Raw genomic sequence first — 17,961 nt, 5'->3', positions numbered from 1 at the left:
TGAATGGGGAGCAGCACACCGGGGGGTGAGTGCCCGTCTGCACCCGGTGGACAGCCAGGTTGGTGAGACCCGGCTTGTTGGAGAACAGCTGCTGGTGGGAGCGCAGCACCTCCCGGATCTCGGCCTGCTGGCCTGGGGTGAGCTGGTCCGAGAGGGAAATTGACTCCAGCGAAGAGTCCTCTCCGGTCCCAGGGAACAGGCCCACCAGGGGAACCTCCCCCTGCTCCTCCCAGGGCTTACACACGGCCAGCTCATGCTGCCGCTGCCTCTCTCGATCTTGGCGCTCCTTCTCTCGGTCTTGGCGCTCCTTCTCTCGGTCCTGTACTTCCAATTCCTTGATCCGCAGCTGGATCTCCAGCCGCCGCAGCTCCGCTGGGCTGGCCCCTGCCCTAGATGGGCTACGGCTTGCAGGCCTCCCGGGAGACGCTGTCTCATCTCTCCGGTGGGTTCCAGCGCTCCTCCCCCTCTCTGAGCCTGACACACTCTCAGGGGGGGTCTGGCTGCTTCCCCTGGGGACAAGATCCTGGCCCTGTGGCTGGTCATTATCTTCCAGCTGGGTAATCAGCTGGGCCTTGGTTGCTTTCCGCACAGGCAAGCCCCTCTCTCTGCACAGCCCCACCAGTTCTGCCTTCAAGAGTTGGGCATAGGCCATCTGCCCGCTGGTCCCCTTGGTGCAGACTCACCAATCTAGTGCTGCAGCGCCCCACGATTCCCAGGAACCGCTTCGCTCTGCCTCAAGCACGCCTGGCTCCAGGGCTCTTGCTTCTACGGTGCCTTGTCGCTTGCCGCTGGGAGCTCCATCCACGGGGTGCAGTGGATCCCGCTTCTGACACCAGTGTGACGGCGCGTTGGGGGTTCCCCGTCTCCTGCACCCCGAAATGGCACAAACAGACTGCACCAGCCAGTGGAATTGAGGGTGGTTTATTGCTCCTCCAGCACAGCGCAGCACAGATGGAATCTGGTTACAGGAACTGGGGCTAAGAGGCCTCAGTGCCCCCCCTGGAGATAGGGGAGTCCCAGCCCCCTCCCCAGCTCCTTATTCCCTGCCTTCCAGACAGGAACTAACTAACCCTCTTCCAGCCCTGCCCCCCAGCCAGGGCAGCATCCACCTCCCTTTGTTCCTCTCCATGGGGGGTGTCTGGCCACTGGTTCAACAAGTTTGGCATTACCTCTGCCTAGTGAGGCTTTCCCTGCTGGGTCTTGCTCCAGACAGCAGGGGTCACCACAGCCCAGCAAGTACCCCCACTACGTCACAGTGCGACTTCCCGCTCGCACGGGCGACAGGACGGGGAAACAAGAGACCCGGGTCTCTCCCAAGCTTTGCCACTGAGCAGCTGGGTGACTCCAGGCAAGTCACATCCCCTATCCACGCGTGGACTTTCCTGGCTCCAGGGCTGCACCGCACCCACACAACAGGGCTCTGGTCTCCGCAGGCGCTTTGGTGTTACCGTCCCAATGGTCAGGATGCAGGAGTTTCTATTCTAGATGGTGCTTGGTCCCGCTTTGAGGGCAGGGGGCTGGACTTGATGACCTCGCGAGGCCCCTTCCAGATCTAGGATTCTATGAAAACAAACAAGGCAGTTTGTCCTGGCACAGGAAGAAATTGACAGTTATGCGTCCGTTAAAAGAGACGGGAGATTAATCCATCGTTAGACCTGTCAGGGATGGGCTAGACAGTGCTGGGTCCTGCCAGAAGGGCCGGGGACTGGACGTGATGCCTCTCAAGGTCCCTTCCACACCTGTGATTCTATGATTCTCTTTTTGAGACAAAACGTGCACTAACATCATTGGATCAGGTGCCACGTTGTCCTTAACGGGGACGCTCTGAGTACGTTCCCCAGACCTGACGATGAGCTCTCTGTCGCTTGGATGCGTGCATCGCTCACCACCAGAAGCGGGTGCATTAAAAGCTAATCCTCCCCCAGCCTTGTCTCCTCATAGAGTAGGGTTACTCAACCCGCGGCTGGGATCCTTTGCACGTGGCCGCCACTAGGGACACGCTTCACAATGGCGAGTCCATGGAACGGTCTTCTGTTGAGATGCATTTCAGTCGTTCACTTCCTGGACTGTCTGCTCATTCAAAGTGCCGCCAGAGCGTGGAAATCGGGTGAATGTTGCATGTTAATAGCAGCAGAACGGACTGCAATGGGGCCAGCGTGGGGTGTAGACTTGCCTTCATCTTTGTATTCATGCCCGCCCGTGCGAAAGAAGCTATTTGCATATATTTGCGTGTATATTTGCATGTCTCTGCCACCACACTGAAGCTGCGGCCCTCGGCACTGTAGCCCCTGGGGCTTCCAAAGTTCAGAAGCCCTGGTGCAGAGGACGTCGGTGATGCTGAAGATGTTGTGGTAGGAGAACGCCCAGCTGAGAACCAAGCCTGCAAGGTGTCACGTGACCGCCACAGACTCTCCATCCCAGCCAGGGGTCCTGACCTTCTCCAGGAACTCTTGGCCTGGCTTCTCTCTTTCCAAGGCCACGGCAGGGAGACGCAGCTGTCGGCTGTCCCTCAGACAAGGCATCCGCCCCAGTTTGGCCCAGAAATTCATTCAGGAGAAGCCAGGCAAGCCTGGGGAAAAAGCCACAGGGTCCGTTAACGCCCCGCGCAGAGCCCTAGGTCCAATCTTGGTCCTTGGTCCTCAGTGCTTGGTCCTGCCATGAGGGCGGGGAACTGGACTTGATGGCCTCTCGAGGTCCCTTCCAGTCCTAGTATTCTATGATTCTATGGATCTGTGAGCAATCCAGTGCTTAAGGGACCTCCTCTTTTTCTTTAGGGCGTCCAGGCCTCCCGGTGCAGCAGCCCGCCCGGCAGTGCCCGCATCTGTCAGACGCCAGTTTCCTTTCGGAGTTGTATTTTGCTGTCCCTGAATCCGCAGCCTGTTCAAAGCCGCCGATGCACCGCCACCCTTAAACCCGGGAGCGTCGCTTGCCTTTCCCTCGTCTTTCTGCGCCATGCCCCGCAAGTGCAAGCCGGCTGACGTGAGCAATGTCTGCCAACTCACAGGGCCGTGGATGAACAGGATCACGGATTCACTTCAGCACAGAGTCGATTAGGGATAGTTGGTTTTATCAGTCTCACTACGTCAGTGGTTCTACAGCGTTACCGTTGCTGAATGGCTGTGGAACCTGAGAATAGGATGGATGCAGAAGGTCACCCACGAGGAATTGTATAGGAAGAAAGAGCCGAAAGAACCTTGTGACGGCGCGTTGGGGGTCCCCCGTCTCCTGCACCCCGAAATGGCCCAAACAGACTGCACCAGCCGGTGGAATAGAGGAAGTTTATTGCCTCTCCAGGATACAGCACAGCACAGATGTAATCTGGTTACAGGAACTGGGCTAGGATGCCTCAGGCCCCCTTGAGATGGGGGAGACTGGGCCCCTAAACTCCAGCCCCTTTCCCTAGGCTGTCTCCTCCATGCTTCCAGCCAGCCAGCCACTAACTAACTCTCTTCCAGCCCTGCCCCCCAGCCAGGGCAGCATTCCACCTTCCTTTGTTCCTCTCCATGGGGGGTGTCTGGCCACTGGTTTGCATAGTGACTCATCCTGTTTTGCTGGGTCGTGGTACCCACGGCAGCCAGTGGGGGTTACCCCAGAGCCAGCAGCATAGAAACCAGCCAGGTACCCCCACTACGTCACAAACCTACTGCAGAAGGTTTACACAACGGACGTTACAGCTATTCGGGCAGATCTGCAGGATGAATGAGGAGCGAAAAGCGAGGACCCTGGTATTCAGGATAACGGGTGGTCTGAATAGGCGAGGCAGACCCCACAGAAAATGGGGAGATGATCTAGTAGATTGGTGCGGAGCTAGTCTACAGAAAGGAAGCCACTCCGCACTGGATGGGGAAAGATGGAAGGAAATAGAGAGGAAGGCATTGGACACCGATGGGCGCTGATCCCATTGTTGTTGATGATGATATTTCAGAGGGCACATCAACAAGCGCGGCAGAGCCATGCATCTGAGAGTAAAAGGCCCTTGGAATGCTTACGTCCCTTCGACCACGGGGAGCCCCGTCGCTGAACCTCACCTCACGGGCCGCGGTCAATGTGGCTCCAGCTAGGGGAATCCAGGGCACCCTCTGAGGTCTAGGTCCCTGGTGAAACTCACCAGGCATGGGACTCCCCACACTAGTTCTATCGCAGTTGTTTACCGGGTGTGCGCACACTGGCCCCACGCCACTCTTAGCCTTCCCATGGGCTAGGTCTAGACTATCCTCGGCGTTCAAAAGAAGATATGCAAATTAATGTGAATTTGCATATCTTCTTCCGATCCATTTTTAGGAAGAGGTTTTTTTGGGGAAAAAAAGCAGCGTAGATGGGGCTTTTCATGCAAAACCGCTCTTTTTCGAAAGAACCCTTATTCCTCAAAAAATGAGGTTTACAGGTTTCTTTCAATAAAAGGTTTTTCTGCGTGAAAACCCCCATCCAGACTTTTTTTTTTCCGAAAAAAATCTCTTCCGAAAAAGGGATCGGAAGAAGATATGCAAATTCATGCCTAATTTGCATATCGTCTTTCGGAAGCCGAGGGTAATCTAGAGACATAGCCCGTGGAGTTGAAATCAAGGTTGATGTGATGTATTCCTCACTACAGTCCCAGCTCAGCGGCATGGGGTGCGGCCGATAGGGGCCGTCTGGTGTTTGGATTTGCAGGGTTCAAGGCTGTACGAGGCTGTGTACTCCACGGATGGACACATTCATCCCGGCCCGCTGGGCTACAGGCCCGGCGTATGGCTTCTTATGACAGGTCACTTGTGCTGTCTACTTGCAAGGGGAAATCTGCGCTCTTCAGTCTCCTGGGCACGGCCGGACTCTGGGTCCTAGTAGCCCCCCCATGCCCACAGTCTGGCACCTGAGGCAGCCGCGTCAGTTTGCCTCACGGTAAGGCCGGCCCTGGCCGGATGCGCTTTCTTCAGCCAGGCATTTGAGCTGCTCCTTCCGAATCGCCGTCCTTTGGTGGGGGCAAAGGCGTGCGTGTTTCGGCCTAGGAGCCTTCCGCCCCCTTGTCATGGCCACGAGCCCTGGTTGGCAGGCTCCCCCCTCGCAGAAGGCACGTTCTTGCCAAGATAAAGCCAGTGAAATAGCAGCTTGTTGCTCCAACATCTCGCTGCTCTTCCTGTCTCCCTGGGTATGCTCGGACCCAGCGGGCTTCACGCTTTTTTCCTCGTGACCCAGTTGAAGAGAATGGTGGACGCCGCGCCACGACATAATGTGACTGGAGTGTGGACTCCAAGGTGGGGCTGAGGAGGGGAGTTTTGGGGAGCAGGAGGGGGCTCCATCTTTGGGGGGGCAGTTGGGGCGGGAGGGGCTGACCTCGAGCGGCTCCCGCTCAGCAGTGAAGCGGGGGGGCTAAGGCAGCTTCCTGCCTCTCCTGGCCCCGCAGACCAGGCTGCGCCCCAGAAGCAGCCGGCCGCAGGTTCACAGCCCATGGGAGGGCAGAGCTAGTGCTGGAGGCAGGGGCAGCGTGGGGAGCCCTGTGCACTTCCCCCTCCCACCTAGGAGCCGGGCCTGCTGCCGGCTGCTTCTGGGGCGCAGCGCAATCTGCGATGCCAGGACGGGCAGGGAGCTGCCTCAGCCCCCCCCCCCCACTGCTCCCCTGATCTCCCTGCTGCACCGAGCCCAGCGCCCAACACCCCCCCACCCAGCACTGGGGCACGACCTGTCGTTTGCAAACCGCTGCTCTAAGACAGCAGGTCTCCTTTGCACACTCAGCAGTGTGTCTCGAGAGGCACTTTCCTGCTCTAAGCCTTCCCAGGGACCCTTCACTTGCTACCAGTTCTTGTGAGGAGCCGTGGACGGACGTGCACATCGCAGGACCCTCCATTAGCCCACCTGGCTTTTTCCTTGCCAGACGCAAGTGAGGCCAGCGCAGCCTGGTGCTCACATATGGATCCGGTGCCAAGACGTCTGAAAGTGCCATGTTCTTTCCCCAGCTTTCGTCCAAGCCTCCAGTGCTGCCTTCCTGGTTGGTTACGCCTCCCTCTTCTTGAAATCTTCATGGAAATCCTCCTTCCCCCAGGTCTCACACGACGCCAGAGCTGTTCATGAACATAGCTAACATCTCAGCCATTGCAAATACACATTGTCACATTCGGAACCAGCCTTAGGTGCTCTGATCCCACCATTGCCTCGCCAATCCATGGGTACCATGGCAAGACTCTTATAAAGCCGCTTCGTGAGGTACGGTGAGGGGGTGTCTGCCCCTCACCATGTTAACTCCAGGAGTCAGCCGTGGAGGTGAGTCCTCCAAGCATCCTGGGCACAACCAATCAGGGAAGGACAGCACAGAACAACCAATAAAAGAAGCTGCTGGTCCGGAGTCAGTCAGTCACTGCCTGGAGCTCAAAGAGGGAGAGCTGGATTTCTCCCAGGTGGCTGGAACCTAGCACCATGGACAGAGCAGTTTCTGGCAGGAATGGGGGAATGGGAGGGATCTCCTACCAGAGCTGACTTGCTCAGGCCTTGCTGTGAGGGTGAAGGTGTTGGGGCCATGGGGACATGGCCCAGGGCAATGTACTGAGCCGTTGGCGGGGACACCAAGTAGGGGGCAGGCCTGGGTCCCCCATCCATCCCTGGCGAAGCGGCCTGACGAATGGACTGTCGAACACTTACCCTTGAGTCATGAGAGGACGCAGCGGGTCCTAGAGCTGCTGCCGGCAGAGGCGGAGACAGAGTGACGGGTGCAAACCGGGAGCGAATCCCCCGGGTCGACCAGGAGGCGGCCTGATCCAGACTGCCGAGCCTTCCGCAGCAGGACATCCCTGGGCCGTGGCGGTGTCGGGGGAGGGCGTGGGCTGCGGCCGATTGGAACGGGCAGCCGGCCGCACGCAGCCCTTTTACTAAGGAGATTAGTGTAGACGTGTCTGGCTGCCCCTCGTTTTGCAGGGGAATCCAAAGGAGCAGGAAGGCTTGGTGGCGCCGGGGGCTGCTTGGCTGGGCTGGTTCCTGCCTTTGTCACGGGCCTTGGCTGCTCGGTGTCTTCACTCCCTCTGGCCTCCCTGGGCAAATTCCAGGAAAGAGCCCGGGGCTGCCGGGATGAGGGTGGCCCCGTAGACAGGCTGGGCGCTGCGTTGGGAGCCCTGGGCAGGGGTAGAGCCTCAGCCAGCCTCCTCCTTCTCCTTCCCAGCCTCCCAGAAGCTGCTGGCGGAGCTCTCTGCGCTGGAGGCGGAGTACGAAATCGAGAAATCGTGCCGCAAACAAGCCGAGGTCTACGCCGCCCAGGTAAGTCCAGGGAGCTGCCAGGCCGTGTGCGGGGGCTGCTGGGAAACTGGCCTTGGAGGGGAAACGGGGGTTTCCCTGTGAAATGTGTTTCAGTGAAAAATCAACACCCCCCCACCTCACAAAATGTGTTTTGAAATGCTGCAGTGGTGCCTTATGGGGGTTGGAGCCCTGCGCCTCCTGCTCTCGTGCGTGTCACTCAGCCTGGCTCTTCAGCCGGACTACATATCCCATGATGCACCATGCCCAGGCAGGGGAGATTGTGGTGCATTATGGGAGATGTAGTCAGACCGGGAAGCCTGGCCTGTAGAACAAAATGTGAGCATGAGGCACCCGAACTACAGCTCCCATGAGGCAATCCCAACGTGACAGGTTTGTGACTTTAATTGAATTCTTACGGTTCATTGGTGTTTTTCCTTGGGGGAATGATGCCGCCAGCTGCACGTTACGGTGCTGTCGTTATCACTCGCGGCAGTGCAAGCAGGGAAAATCCAAGCAGCATCTGACATCTGCGGAGGGGACAAAGGGGGACCGATTCGGTGAATCTGGCACTTCTGTGCACCTGAGGACAAGGGGACATTTGTTGGCACTGAATTGCAGCTAGTCCACAAGAGGAGGAAACACGTTCTCCTACAAAGCACGGTTGGCCTGTGGAACTCCTTGCCACAAGATAATCTTGAGGTCCGGAGTGTAGCAAGCTTCAGAAAGTGGCTGGCGTAGACGAGCGAGGTGGATAAAGAGGATGTATGTAATAAATGCGAAAAATAGAACCACGTGCATCAGAAGGGAGCTAAATCCTCGGGTTCCAGGGTCAGAGGAGATATTAACGCCAATCTGCTAACCAGAAAGTTTCCTGTGCAGTGTCTGCCCTTGTCAGACAGGTTGCAGGATGAGCTGGTCTCCTCCCGCCTGCAATCCCCCCGCTCTGTTTCTAGCCCCCCACCTCCACCCCACGCGCTGCCTCGGTACAAAGGCCTCCTATCTGTTCTGGCCTGCTGGCGGGTAGGTCAACAGGGAGAACAAGAAGCTGAAGCGAATCAGCGTGGCCCTGATGCCCATGCTGAACCAGATGCCTGAGGACATGTTGAGTCTGGCCTGCGAAGTTGACTCCCCCTCCGACCCAAGCCGAGACCCAGCCCATCCGTATGTGCAGCAGATCCACGGTGAGTGGGGCGTGGCCACCCCGGTGCCTGTAGCGGCTGTGCCAGGCTGTGGCAAAGCGGGGATTGGCCTCACTTGGCTGGCTTTGTTTTGTTGCATGTGATCTCTACGGCCCTGTGGTGATCCGGGGTGCGTGCCTCAGTTTCCCTGGGCACTGCACCACTCTCTAGATGGGGCTGGGGATTCCGGGTGTGACTCATGGAGGGACGCTGCCCAGCCCAGCACCTTCACAATGGCCCAGGCAGGGGGGCAGGGCCTGGCGGCTCCCCCCTCAGTGACATAGGTGTGGGTGGCTCTCGTCCTTGCCGATCGGCGGCTCTGTCGCTCAGCTCGCCAGGGAGCTGGGGCACAGAGAGGCCACAGACAGCCTGGGCCGTGGGTGCTGACTTCCCTTCCTGTCCTAGAGGGGCTTCCGCGGACGCCCAGGGTCGGGGAGGTGACCTCTCGGCCACGGCCGCCTGTCTCCAGAGCTGCTAGGGCGACGCCTTCCCCTCGGAGCAAGGGCATTCTGTGGCCACAGAGGACCCAAAGGCCTAGCTCCCCGCCGGGTGGGTCAGGTGCCCCTATCTTCCCCTCACAGCCCTGCCCCTGGAGCATGCACATGTCACGGAGGAGGGCTTGCTTTGGGGGCAGCATGCCCCAGTGGGTAGAGAAGCAACCAGGATGCTACTGACTAGCTCAGCGACCTCAGGCAAGTCTGTGCCTCAGTTTCCCTTCTGTCCATGGGGAGGGTGCTAGGGACCCACCTTTCGGAGGTGCAGTGGGGGATTGACAGGCACTCCAGGAGAGCTCTCAGCAGGGCGCCCACACCGGCCCCGGCCAGAGAGGATGGGCTGCCGACGCGGGGCAGTCGCCTGAGCGGTGGCCTTTCGCTCCCCACTCCGGGCTGGCTGCCCGAGGACAGAGCAGTGTCTGCTGCGCAAGGCGCCAGGTTTCCCCTCTCCCCCTCTGGCTCCAGAGCTGCAGGAGAAGGTCTCCCAGCTGCTGGGGGAGAAGAAGGAGCTCACGGTCCAAGTGCAGGAGCTGCAGAGCCAGATCCGAGAGCTCGGGGACCAGGTAAGGGGCACGTCTCCGGTGCCCGCGGCGCTCGGCAGCTGCTGTGCAGAGCCCGGGGCTCGCCACGCTGCGCCCTCTCGGCACCTCCGGCCCTTGTCTCCCCTGTCCGAGCGGCCGGGCGCCCGTGGCCGCATGCAGAAGCCCGCGGGGGCCGGGGCTGTGTCTGGACAGCGGGCGCTGGGTGCTACCGCCGCACAGGTCAGGAGTGAATGCTCCGCTGGCCAGGGGCGCTGCCGGCCCGGGGCTTCCAGGCCTGGCTCCCCCTCTCCCTGGCCTCGGTCTGGCGCTCCGTGGGTTTGCCCAGGCGTCTATCGGGGCATCAGCCCCCACGCTTCCCCTTCAGGAAACAAAGGCCCAGTTCCGCCCTGGTCTTGATTCCAAGGGTTGGGGGATTCCTCCTTTGCTGCCAAGCGCCACCCCGACGGCCACAGTATAGAGCAGCCTCGGGGCTGCCCTGACTTGCACGCGGCTGCCCACGGCTGAACACGCGGAACAGCCAGGCTGCAGCAGAGCCCTGGCCCGCTCCTGTTTCCCTTGCAACGTCCCCCGCATGCCGCTGGGGGAATCCGACGCCGGCCCTCCTCCCCCAGGGCTATTCCCCGGAGCCAGAAGGAGCTGGCCGAAAACCCGGGTAGTTGTTCAATCTAAGCCGTCGGCACTGGCCAGCGCGGCCCAGCTGCAGGCACCTTTCCCAGCCAGACTGCGTCTCCTAGGCTATGTCTACACTGGCGCGATCTTGCGCCAGAGCTATGCAAATGAGGCTAAGCGTGGAATATCGCCGAGCCTCATTTGCATATCTAATGAGCCGCCATTTTTGCGGAAGAGGCTCTTGCGCCAGAAGGAGCTGTCTCCACGGCCCCATCTTGCGCAAGAAAAACCCTCTTGCGTAACGCCGTTCTGCCTGAAAATAATCAGCGGAGCAGCATTGCGCAAGAGGGGTTTTCTTGCGCAAGGACAGTGGAGACAGCTCCTTCTTGTGCAAGAGCCTCTTCTGCAAAAATGGCGGCTCATTCGTTATGCAAATGAGGTTCGGCGATATTCCACGCTTAGCCTCATTTGCATAGCTCTGACGCAAGGTCGCGCCAGTTCCGCCCTGGTCTTGATTCCAAGGGTTGGGGGATTCCTCCAGTGTAGACATAGCCCTAGGGTATGGCTACACTAGCCACCGTAGTTCGAACTAGGGTGGCTAGTGTAGCCATACCCCTAGGCTGTTCGTGGCTGCCACAGGGGCACCGATCGCCTGGGCAGCTGAGCAGGGGGAGGAGAGCAGCCAGATCCAAAGGGTCCTCGGTGCACAGCCACCTGTCCTCACCCGGGACCTCCCAAGTGGTGCAGGGGAGGGATCACGCCCGGGATCCACTCACGCCAGCTGCGCCCGGAGCCAGTGGGGTAGAGTGTGGTGCCGACAAGAAGCAAAGTCTCGTGTCCGTCCGGCAGGTGGAAGAGGAGCGGGCGGAGAGTCAGGCCATGCAAGCAGTGATGGACAGGAGTCAGAAGGCCCTGAAGAGGTACAAGAGAGGTGAGTGGGTGCAGGCGTGGCAGGATGGCTCCAAACTCCTCCCAGGCCGGCACCAAAAGCGGCCCACGCAGCTTCCTTATTTCCCTCCGGTCAGCCAGTGAAACGGACGAATGGGAACTTGAGCCCTTTGGCTTGTTTATTCCTTTGCTTTTCAGTTGATCTTTTTTCCCTCTTCTTTTCCCCGGCAAAAAGAGGAGGGCAGAAAAAAGCAAGGGGGAGGGAGGCAAATGAAAGAAACAAGGAAAAAGACCCCTCCCCATGTGAACTGGAAAAATGTCATAACTGAAAACGGTCCCTTGTTTTCCTGGGGAATTCCACACGCCGGGGAACGGAAATCCAGATCTGGATTTTCTAAAGGGTCCGCGAACATTCCCCCCCTTTTCCATGCTGTTCCACGTTCAGGTCCCTGAGTGAAATGTGGGCCAGGTTCATCCCGGCCGTGTCTCTGCTGCTGTCGGCAGTTTCCTGTGAACCTGCTCCCATGTGGGGAGTTTTCCCCCTTTCTGCTCCCTGTTCCCTCGGCTGTGTCCAGAACATGCTGCTTTTTTCCCGTTCACCTGGTGGTTCATCCCCAGAGCTCGGCTGGAACTTAGGGATAGAGGAGGAGACGGCCCGATTGTGTTTTGATGGGTACCTAGAGGTTAGCTAGTAGCACTCCAGCGAGAGATCTTGGAGTCACTGTGGAGAGTTCTCTGAAAACATCCACTCCGTGTGCAGTGACAGTCCAAAAAGCAAACAGTGTTAGGAGTCATTAAAAAAGGGATAGAGAATAAAACAGAAAATATCTTAGTGCCTCTCTATAAAGCCATGGTGCGCCCATATCTTGAATACTGAGTACAGATGTGGTCGCCGCACCTCAAAAAAACTCCCTTGGCACTGGGAAAGGTTCCGAAAAAGGCAACAAAAATGATGAGGGGTTTGGAACGGCTGCCCTATGAGGAGAGAATGAAAAGACTGGGTCTTTCCAGCTTAGAAAAGAGGAGACTAAGGGGGGGATAGGACAGAGGTCTATAAAATCATGACAGGTGTGAAAAAAGTGACTAAGGAAAAGTTCTTTACTTGTTTCCATAATATAAGAACTAGGGGTCACCCAATTAAATGAATCAGGAGCAGGTTTAAAACAAACCAAAGGACGTTTTTCTTCATGCAGTGCACAGTCAACCTGTGGAACTCCTCGCCAGAGGATGTGGTGAAGATCAGGGCTTTAACAAGGTTCAAAAAAAGAGCTAGATAAATTCCTGGCGGTTAGGTCCATCAATGGCTATTAGCTCGGATGCTTGGGAATGGTGTCCCTGGCCTCTGTTTGTCTGGAGATGGATGACAGGGGAGGGATCACGTGAGGGTTCCCTGTTCTGGTCACTCCCTCTGGGGAATCTGGTGTTGGCTGCTATGGGCAGACAGGACCCTGGGCTGGATGGACCTTTGGTCTGACCCAGCCTGGCCGTTCGCATGTTCTTACTGGCATCATGTACATCGCAGCCAGGCAGAGAACAGGCCCTCGTAATCGACCTGGCCATGGCTGGGGAGCTGGCGGGGGTGGGGGGTGATTAAGGGGAGGGATTTCAGGGTGTGATGGCGCGACGGGGGGGTAGAGTCTCGGAGCACGTCACTGTCAGCCCAGTGAGGGCCGAGCAGTCGCCCCAGCTTGAAGGGCTGTGGCCTGTGACGCCCCCGGGCCCTGATCCTGCAGTTCTTCCTCGGGCAAAGCTCCCACGGCAGTCAGTGGAATTTGTCCCAGGGGAGAAGGGCGGGATGGGAGCCTGGTCCCCAGCCCACGCGGGCGCAGCCGAGGGCCGAGTCCACTGGACCGGTGCCGAGCGGCGGGACAGAGGCTGAGCCGGGCGCTTCTCCCCGGGCAGTGTCCCAGCTGGTGAGCCAGGAGTACAGCGAGGCCGTGCAGCAGCTGGAGCTGGAGCAGGACCTGAGGCAGCACGCCGAGGCCTTTGCCCACAAGGTAGAGGCTGGCGCGCGGGCAGCCCGCTCCCTGCGGGGGCTGCGAGAACCGGACACTGGGGGGGGACTGGAACACCCCTGGGTTGTGCACCCAGCTCTGCCGGTGCCCCCCAGGCCTGACCCACAGCCCCTGCCAGCCCAGCCCTGCCTCCCCACCCCCAGCTCTGCCGGTGCCCCCCAGGCCTGACCCACAGCCCCTGCCAGCCCAGCCCTGCCTCCCCACCCCCAGCTCTGCCGGTGCCCCCCAGGCCTGACCCACAGCCCCTGCCAGCCCAGCCCTGCCCCCCCCAGCTCTGCCGGTGCCCCCCAGGCCTGACCTACAGACCTGCCAGACCAGCCCTGCCCCCCCCAGATCTGCCAGTGCCCCTCCCTCCCGACCCACAGACCCTGCCAGCCCGCCCTGGGCTCCTACAGCCCCTGCCACTCAGCCCAGCCTTGCCACCCACCCCCAGCTCTGCTAGTGCCCCTCCCTCCCGACCCACAGACCCTGCCAGACCAGACCAGCCCCCCCAGCTCTGCCAGTGCCCCTCCCTCCCGACCCACAGACCTGCCAGCCCAGCCCTGCCCCCTTCCCAGCCCAGCCCTGCCACTGCCCCTCCCTCCGGACCCGCAGCCTCTGCCAGCCCAGCCCCCCAGCTGGCCGGGTGGGGCTGAGGGGAGTAAAAGTGCAAATTCCTGAGTCCCCCAGCTTCTGGCCCAGGGCGCACTGGAGCTCGTAGAGCCCGCCTGTGGCCTGGGACGGGCCGCAGGGTGGAGCACGCTCCCCACGAAGTGCACCACGCGCCCCCAGCAGAACCCTTTCACAGATGCAGAGCGAGCCCCGGGGAGAAGGGACTTGCCCAGGGTCAGCCCACGGGTCAGTGGCAGAGCCCAGAGCAGAGTCCGGTGACAGCTCAGTCCCAAAGCAGCCATCACGTCCCTCACCGCATCGCCCGGCGGCAACGCTGGACCCACGGGGGGCAGAGTTGGGCGGGGAGGGGCCAAGGGACCCGTCTCTTTGCTGTGTCGAAGCACACGCCAAAGGGTGGCTGAGTCATGTGGCCAGCGGGATTTGTTCAGCGGTGGGTACGGTGCCCATAAGCCACACACGCATGCACACATGTACACAAACATGCACGTGCACATGCACACACATGCACACGCACATACATGCATGTGCGCACACACATGCATGCATGTACTTGAACATGAGCACCCATGCACACGTACACACACATACACACACGTTCATGCATGCACATGCACACACACGTATGCACCCATGCACACATGCACACAGGTACTTGAACATACACACATACATGCACACAAATACACACATGCACACACTTACATGTGCGCATGCACACGCACACATATGTACACGCACACATGCACACCCCTGCATGTACGCACACACATGCACGCACATGCACGCACATGCACGCACACATATGCACCCACGCACACATGTGCTTGAACATGAACACACACACGTACATGCACACAAACACACACATATGCACACACTTACATGTGCACACGCACACATGCACATGTATGTACATGCACACACCTGTATGCACGCACACACATGCACACATGCATGTACACACGCCTGCACATGTGCACACACACACCCCCGATCTCTCCGGCGCAGATGCTGGTGAAGCAGAAGGAGGCCAACAGGCAGAGCATGATCCTGCTGCAGAACGCGGCGCCCAGCGCCCAGCTGCTGCAGGCCCTGGACGAGGTGGCGAGCCTGACGCGGACGCTGGAGGAGGCCAAGCAGGAGCACCTGGAGAAGGTTGGGGGTTCCCACCACGGCCCATGCCCGGGGGAGGTTCCCTGGGCAGGTGCAGGCTCCAGCAGTGGGAGGTCGGGGGAGGGGCGCGTTGCCAGCCCATCCCACCGCTGACCCCCTGAGTCTTGACGGGCCGACCCCAGGGCCCGGTTCCCCGAGCTCGCTGGCCCGTCAGACTGGCTGGGGTGCGGCAGCGCAGGGCCTGGCCTCCGACCCGAGCCAGGGAGGCCAGCTTACCCCAGACACCCCCATCCGGCCGCTGGGGCTCAGCCGGCTCCCCAGACGCCCCTGCCTTGTCCAGCAGGGACGGGTCTTCCACCCCCTGCCCCCACTCTCCGGTCCCATCTCCCCAACTCGGACTCTCCCTGGGCTCACCCGCTGGCCCTGGTCCCCGCGTGGCTCCCGGGGCGGGTGGCTGGCGGCCTCAGCTCCTCCCGACACTCCTGCCCCCACCCCTGCCCTCAGGTGCAGGCTCTGGAGGAGCAGCTGCAGGAGAGGCAGCAGCAGGAGCAAGCGGCCCTGGCGGAGGCCCATGCGGAGAAGCTGCAGCTGGAGAAGCGGCTGCAGCAGGTGGAGGAGACCAACGTGGTGCTGGAGGGGAAAGGTACCTTCTGTCACCCCCGCCCTGCTCTGGCCCCCACCCGCGCACCCTGCACTGAGCCCCCAAGTCCCCGCCCTGCATTGTCCCCAAACCCTCTCATCTCTTTCAGCCATGTGCAGATTTTTTCCACCTGTGTGCGGAATAATGTATGTGCACCAATGCATGGGTGGATGTGCACCACCAGTAGCACCACACACCCAGCTGGGCGGCGTTGGACTCTGGCTGCCCTAGTGCCCAGCTCACGGGGACCACTGGTTACGACCTGTTTCACTAGCTCGACCCCCTCCCCCGTCTCGCCTTCTCTCCCATCACCTGGGCCTGCTTCCCCTCCTTCCCCTCCCCGCCCGGCCCTGCTTCCCCACCCACCATTCCCGGGCCCCTGCCTCCCTTCTCATGTGCAATCACAGGGCCTCCCTGGAAACAGATTTGGGGCATTTCTAATGCAAATTCGCAGCCGGGAACAAAACGGAGACGCCAGCACCGTGCGAGGTGTCAAAGGCCACAGGCCGGGCCCAGAGGGCTGGGGACGGCCGGGGGGGGGGGGGGGGCGAATGTGAGAGCGGCCGCCCTGCGTCGGACAGAGGGGCCCCTGCAGCCCAGACTCGGGCCCCAGAGCGCGGGGCGAGTTCCTAACCGCCTTGCATTGCAGTGAAGCTCCTGGAAGAGAAGTTGGAGCAGGCCAAAGCCCCGCCTCCTGACCCTGATCCGCCAGAAGTGGCTCCGCCCCCACCCCCGCCCCCGCCACCGCCTCTGCCCCCGCCAGCCTCAGCCGCCCCTGTGAAGTAAGTGCCACCTGCACCCCCAGCCCTCCCGTGCGGAGACCCGCTAGCCCTACGGGGGGCGCTCCCCTAGCGTCAGCCAGAGCCCGGCCATGGGGCGGGGGAGCGGGCATGGCACTAGTCTGTGCCCAGTGGGTGCCGGTGTTTTCTCCACGCCAGCTGTTCTCCCCTTGAGTCCATGTCCAGCGGGTGCCGGTGCCGGTGTTTTCTCCACGCCGGCTGTTCTCCCCTTGAGTCCGTGTCCAGGGGGTGCCGGTGCCGGTGTTTTCTCCACGCCGGCTGTTCTCCCCTTGAGTCCGTGTCCAGCGGGTGCCGGTGCCGGTGTTTTCTCCACGCCGGCTGTTCTCCCCTTGAGTCCGTGTCCAGCGGGTGCCGGTGCCGGTGTTTTCTCCACGCCGGCTGTTCTCCCCTTGAGTCCGTGTACAGCGGGTGCCGGTGCCGGTGTTTTCTCCACGCCGGCTGTTCTCCCCTTGAGTCGGTGTCCAGTGGGTGCCGGTGCCGGTGTTTTCTCCACGCCGGCTGTTCTCCCCTTGAGTCTGTGCCCAGTGGGTGCCGGTGCCAGTGTTTTCTCCACGCCAGCTGTTCTCCCCTTGAGTCCATGTCCAGCGGGTGCCGGTGCCGGTGTTTTCTCCACGCCGGCTGTTCTCCCCTTGAGTCGGTGTCCAGTGGGTGCCGGTGCCGGTGTTTTCTCCACGCCGGCTGTTCTCCCCTTGAGTCTGTGCCCAGTGGGTGCCGGTGCCAGTGTTTTCTCCACGCCAGCTGTTCTCCCCTTGAGTCCATGTCCAGCGGGTGCCGGTGCCGGTGTTTTCTCCACGCCGGCTGTTCTCCCCTTGAGTCCGTGTCCAGTGGGTGCCGGTGCCGGTGTTTTCTCCACGCCGGCTGTTCTCCCCTTGAGTCCGTGCCCAGCGGGTGCCGGTGCCGGTGTTTTCTCCACGCCGGCTGTTCTCCCCTTGAGTCCGTGTCCAGGGGGTGCCGGTGCCGGTGTTTTCTCCACGCCGGCTGTTCTCCCCTTGAGTCCGTGTCCAGGGGGTGCCGGTGCTGGTGTTTTCTCCACGCCGGCTGTTCTCCCCTTGAGTCCGTGTCCAGGGGGTGCCGGTGCCGGTGTTTTCTCCACGCCGGCTGTTCTCCCCATGAGTCCGTGTCCAGAGGGTGCCGGTGCCGGTGTTTTCTCCATGCCGGCTGTTCTCCCCTTGAGTCCGTGCCCAGCAGGTGCCGGTGCCAGTGTTTTCTCCACGCCGGCTGTTCTCCCCTTGAGTCCGTGTCCAGGGGGTGCCGGTGCCGGTGTTTTCTCCACGCCGGCTGTTCTCCCCTTGAGTCCGTGCCCAGTGGGTGCCGGTGCCAGTGTTTTGTCCACACCGGAGGAGCAGAGATTTCTGGAGAGGCTGCCCCGCCCTGGGGTCTCTATGGACGTCGAGGCGGGGGGAGAGGAGGTGTGAGGGGGAGCAGAGAGCAGCGTGGGGGGTGGGCGGGGAACGGAGAGCTGCCCCTGGCAATGCATTCATCCTTCTCTCTCCTTTCCAGCCCCCTTTTGGCGATCAAGCAGCGGAAGGGGATGCGGCCACCGAAAGCCCGTAAGCCACTGCCCACTTCCCACTCCCACTCCAGGGGCACCGAAGCCTCGTAGCCTGGCACTGCTGAATTTTTAACAAACAGCCTGTTACTATGTCTCATCCTGGTCTCCAGTGGAGATTGGCCTGAGCCCTGATCCAAGTGTCCACCTCCCTTCCAAACTCTATCCATAGAACTGTCTCACCACTCTTTCAATCTCACTAAGTTCTGGCCCTCAGTGGCATCCTGTGGCGGTGAGTTCCACAGGCCAATTGCGCATTGTGTGAGCAAATCATTCCTTTGCTCAGTTCTGGATGGACTCCCCTCCCAGGTTCCTCCGAAGTCA

General features: G+C 60.5%; 1 protein-coding gene across 1 annotated transcript in view; it reads left to right on the top strand.

Annotated features, from left to right (window-relative positions):
• The window catches only part of LOC106732272 (shootin-1-like), a 34,925-nt gene that overhangs the window by 7,408 nt on the left and 9,556 nt on the right, over positions 1-17,961 (top strand). Inside the window, exons 4-12 of the mRNA XM_075931075.1 lie at positions 7,124-7,218; positions 8,222-8,378; positions 9,335-9,432; positions 10,870-10,951; positions 12,811-12,905; positions 14,544-14,690; positions 15,153-15,291; positions 15,938-16,070; positions 17,589-17,638. Coding sequence (XP_075787190.1) covers positions 7,124-7,218; positions 8,222-8,378; positions 9,335-9,432; positions 10,870-10,951; positions 12,811-12,905; positions 14,544-14,690; positions 15,153-15,291; positions 15,938-16,070; positions 17,589-17,638 — 996 coding nt within the window. The remainder of the gene's footprint in view (positions 1-7,123; positions 7,219-8,221; positions 8,379-9,334; positions 9,433-10,869; positions 10,952-12,810; positions 12,906-14,543; positions 14,691-15,152; positions 15,292-15,937; positions 16,071-17,588; positions 17,639-17,961) is intronic.

This window comes from Pelodiscus sinensis, chromosome 5 (assembly GCF_049634645.1).
Source record: "Pelodiscus sinensis isolate JC-2024 chromosome 5, ASM4963464v1, whole genome shotgun sequence".
NCBI lineage: Eukaryota > Metazoa > Chordata > Testudines > Trionychidae > Pelodiscus > Pelodiscus sinensis.
The sequence above is the reverse complement of the archived record's forward strand: the minus strand, read 5'-3'. Positions and strand labels throughout refer to the sequence as shown.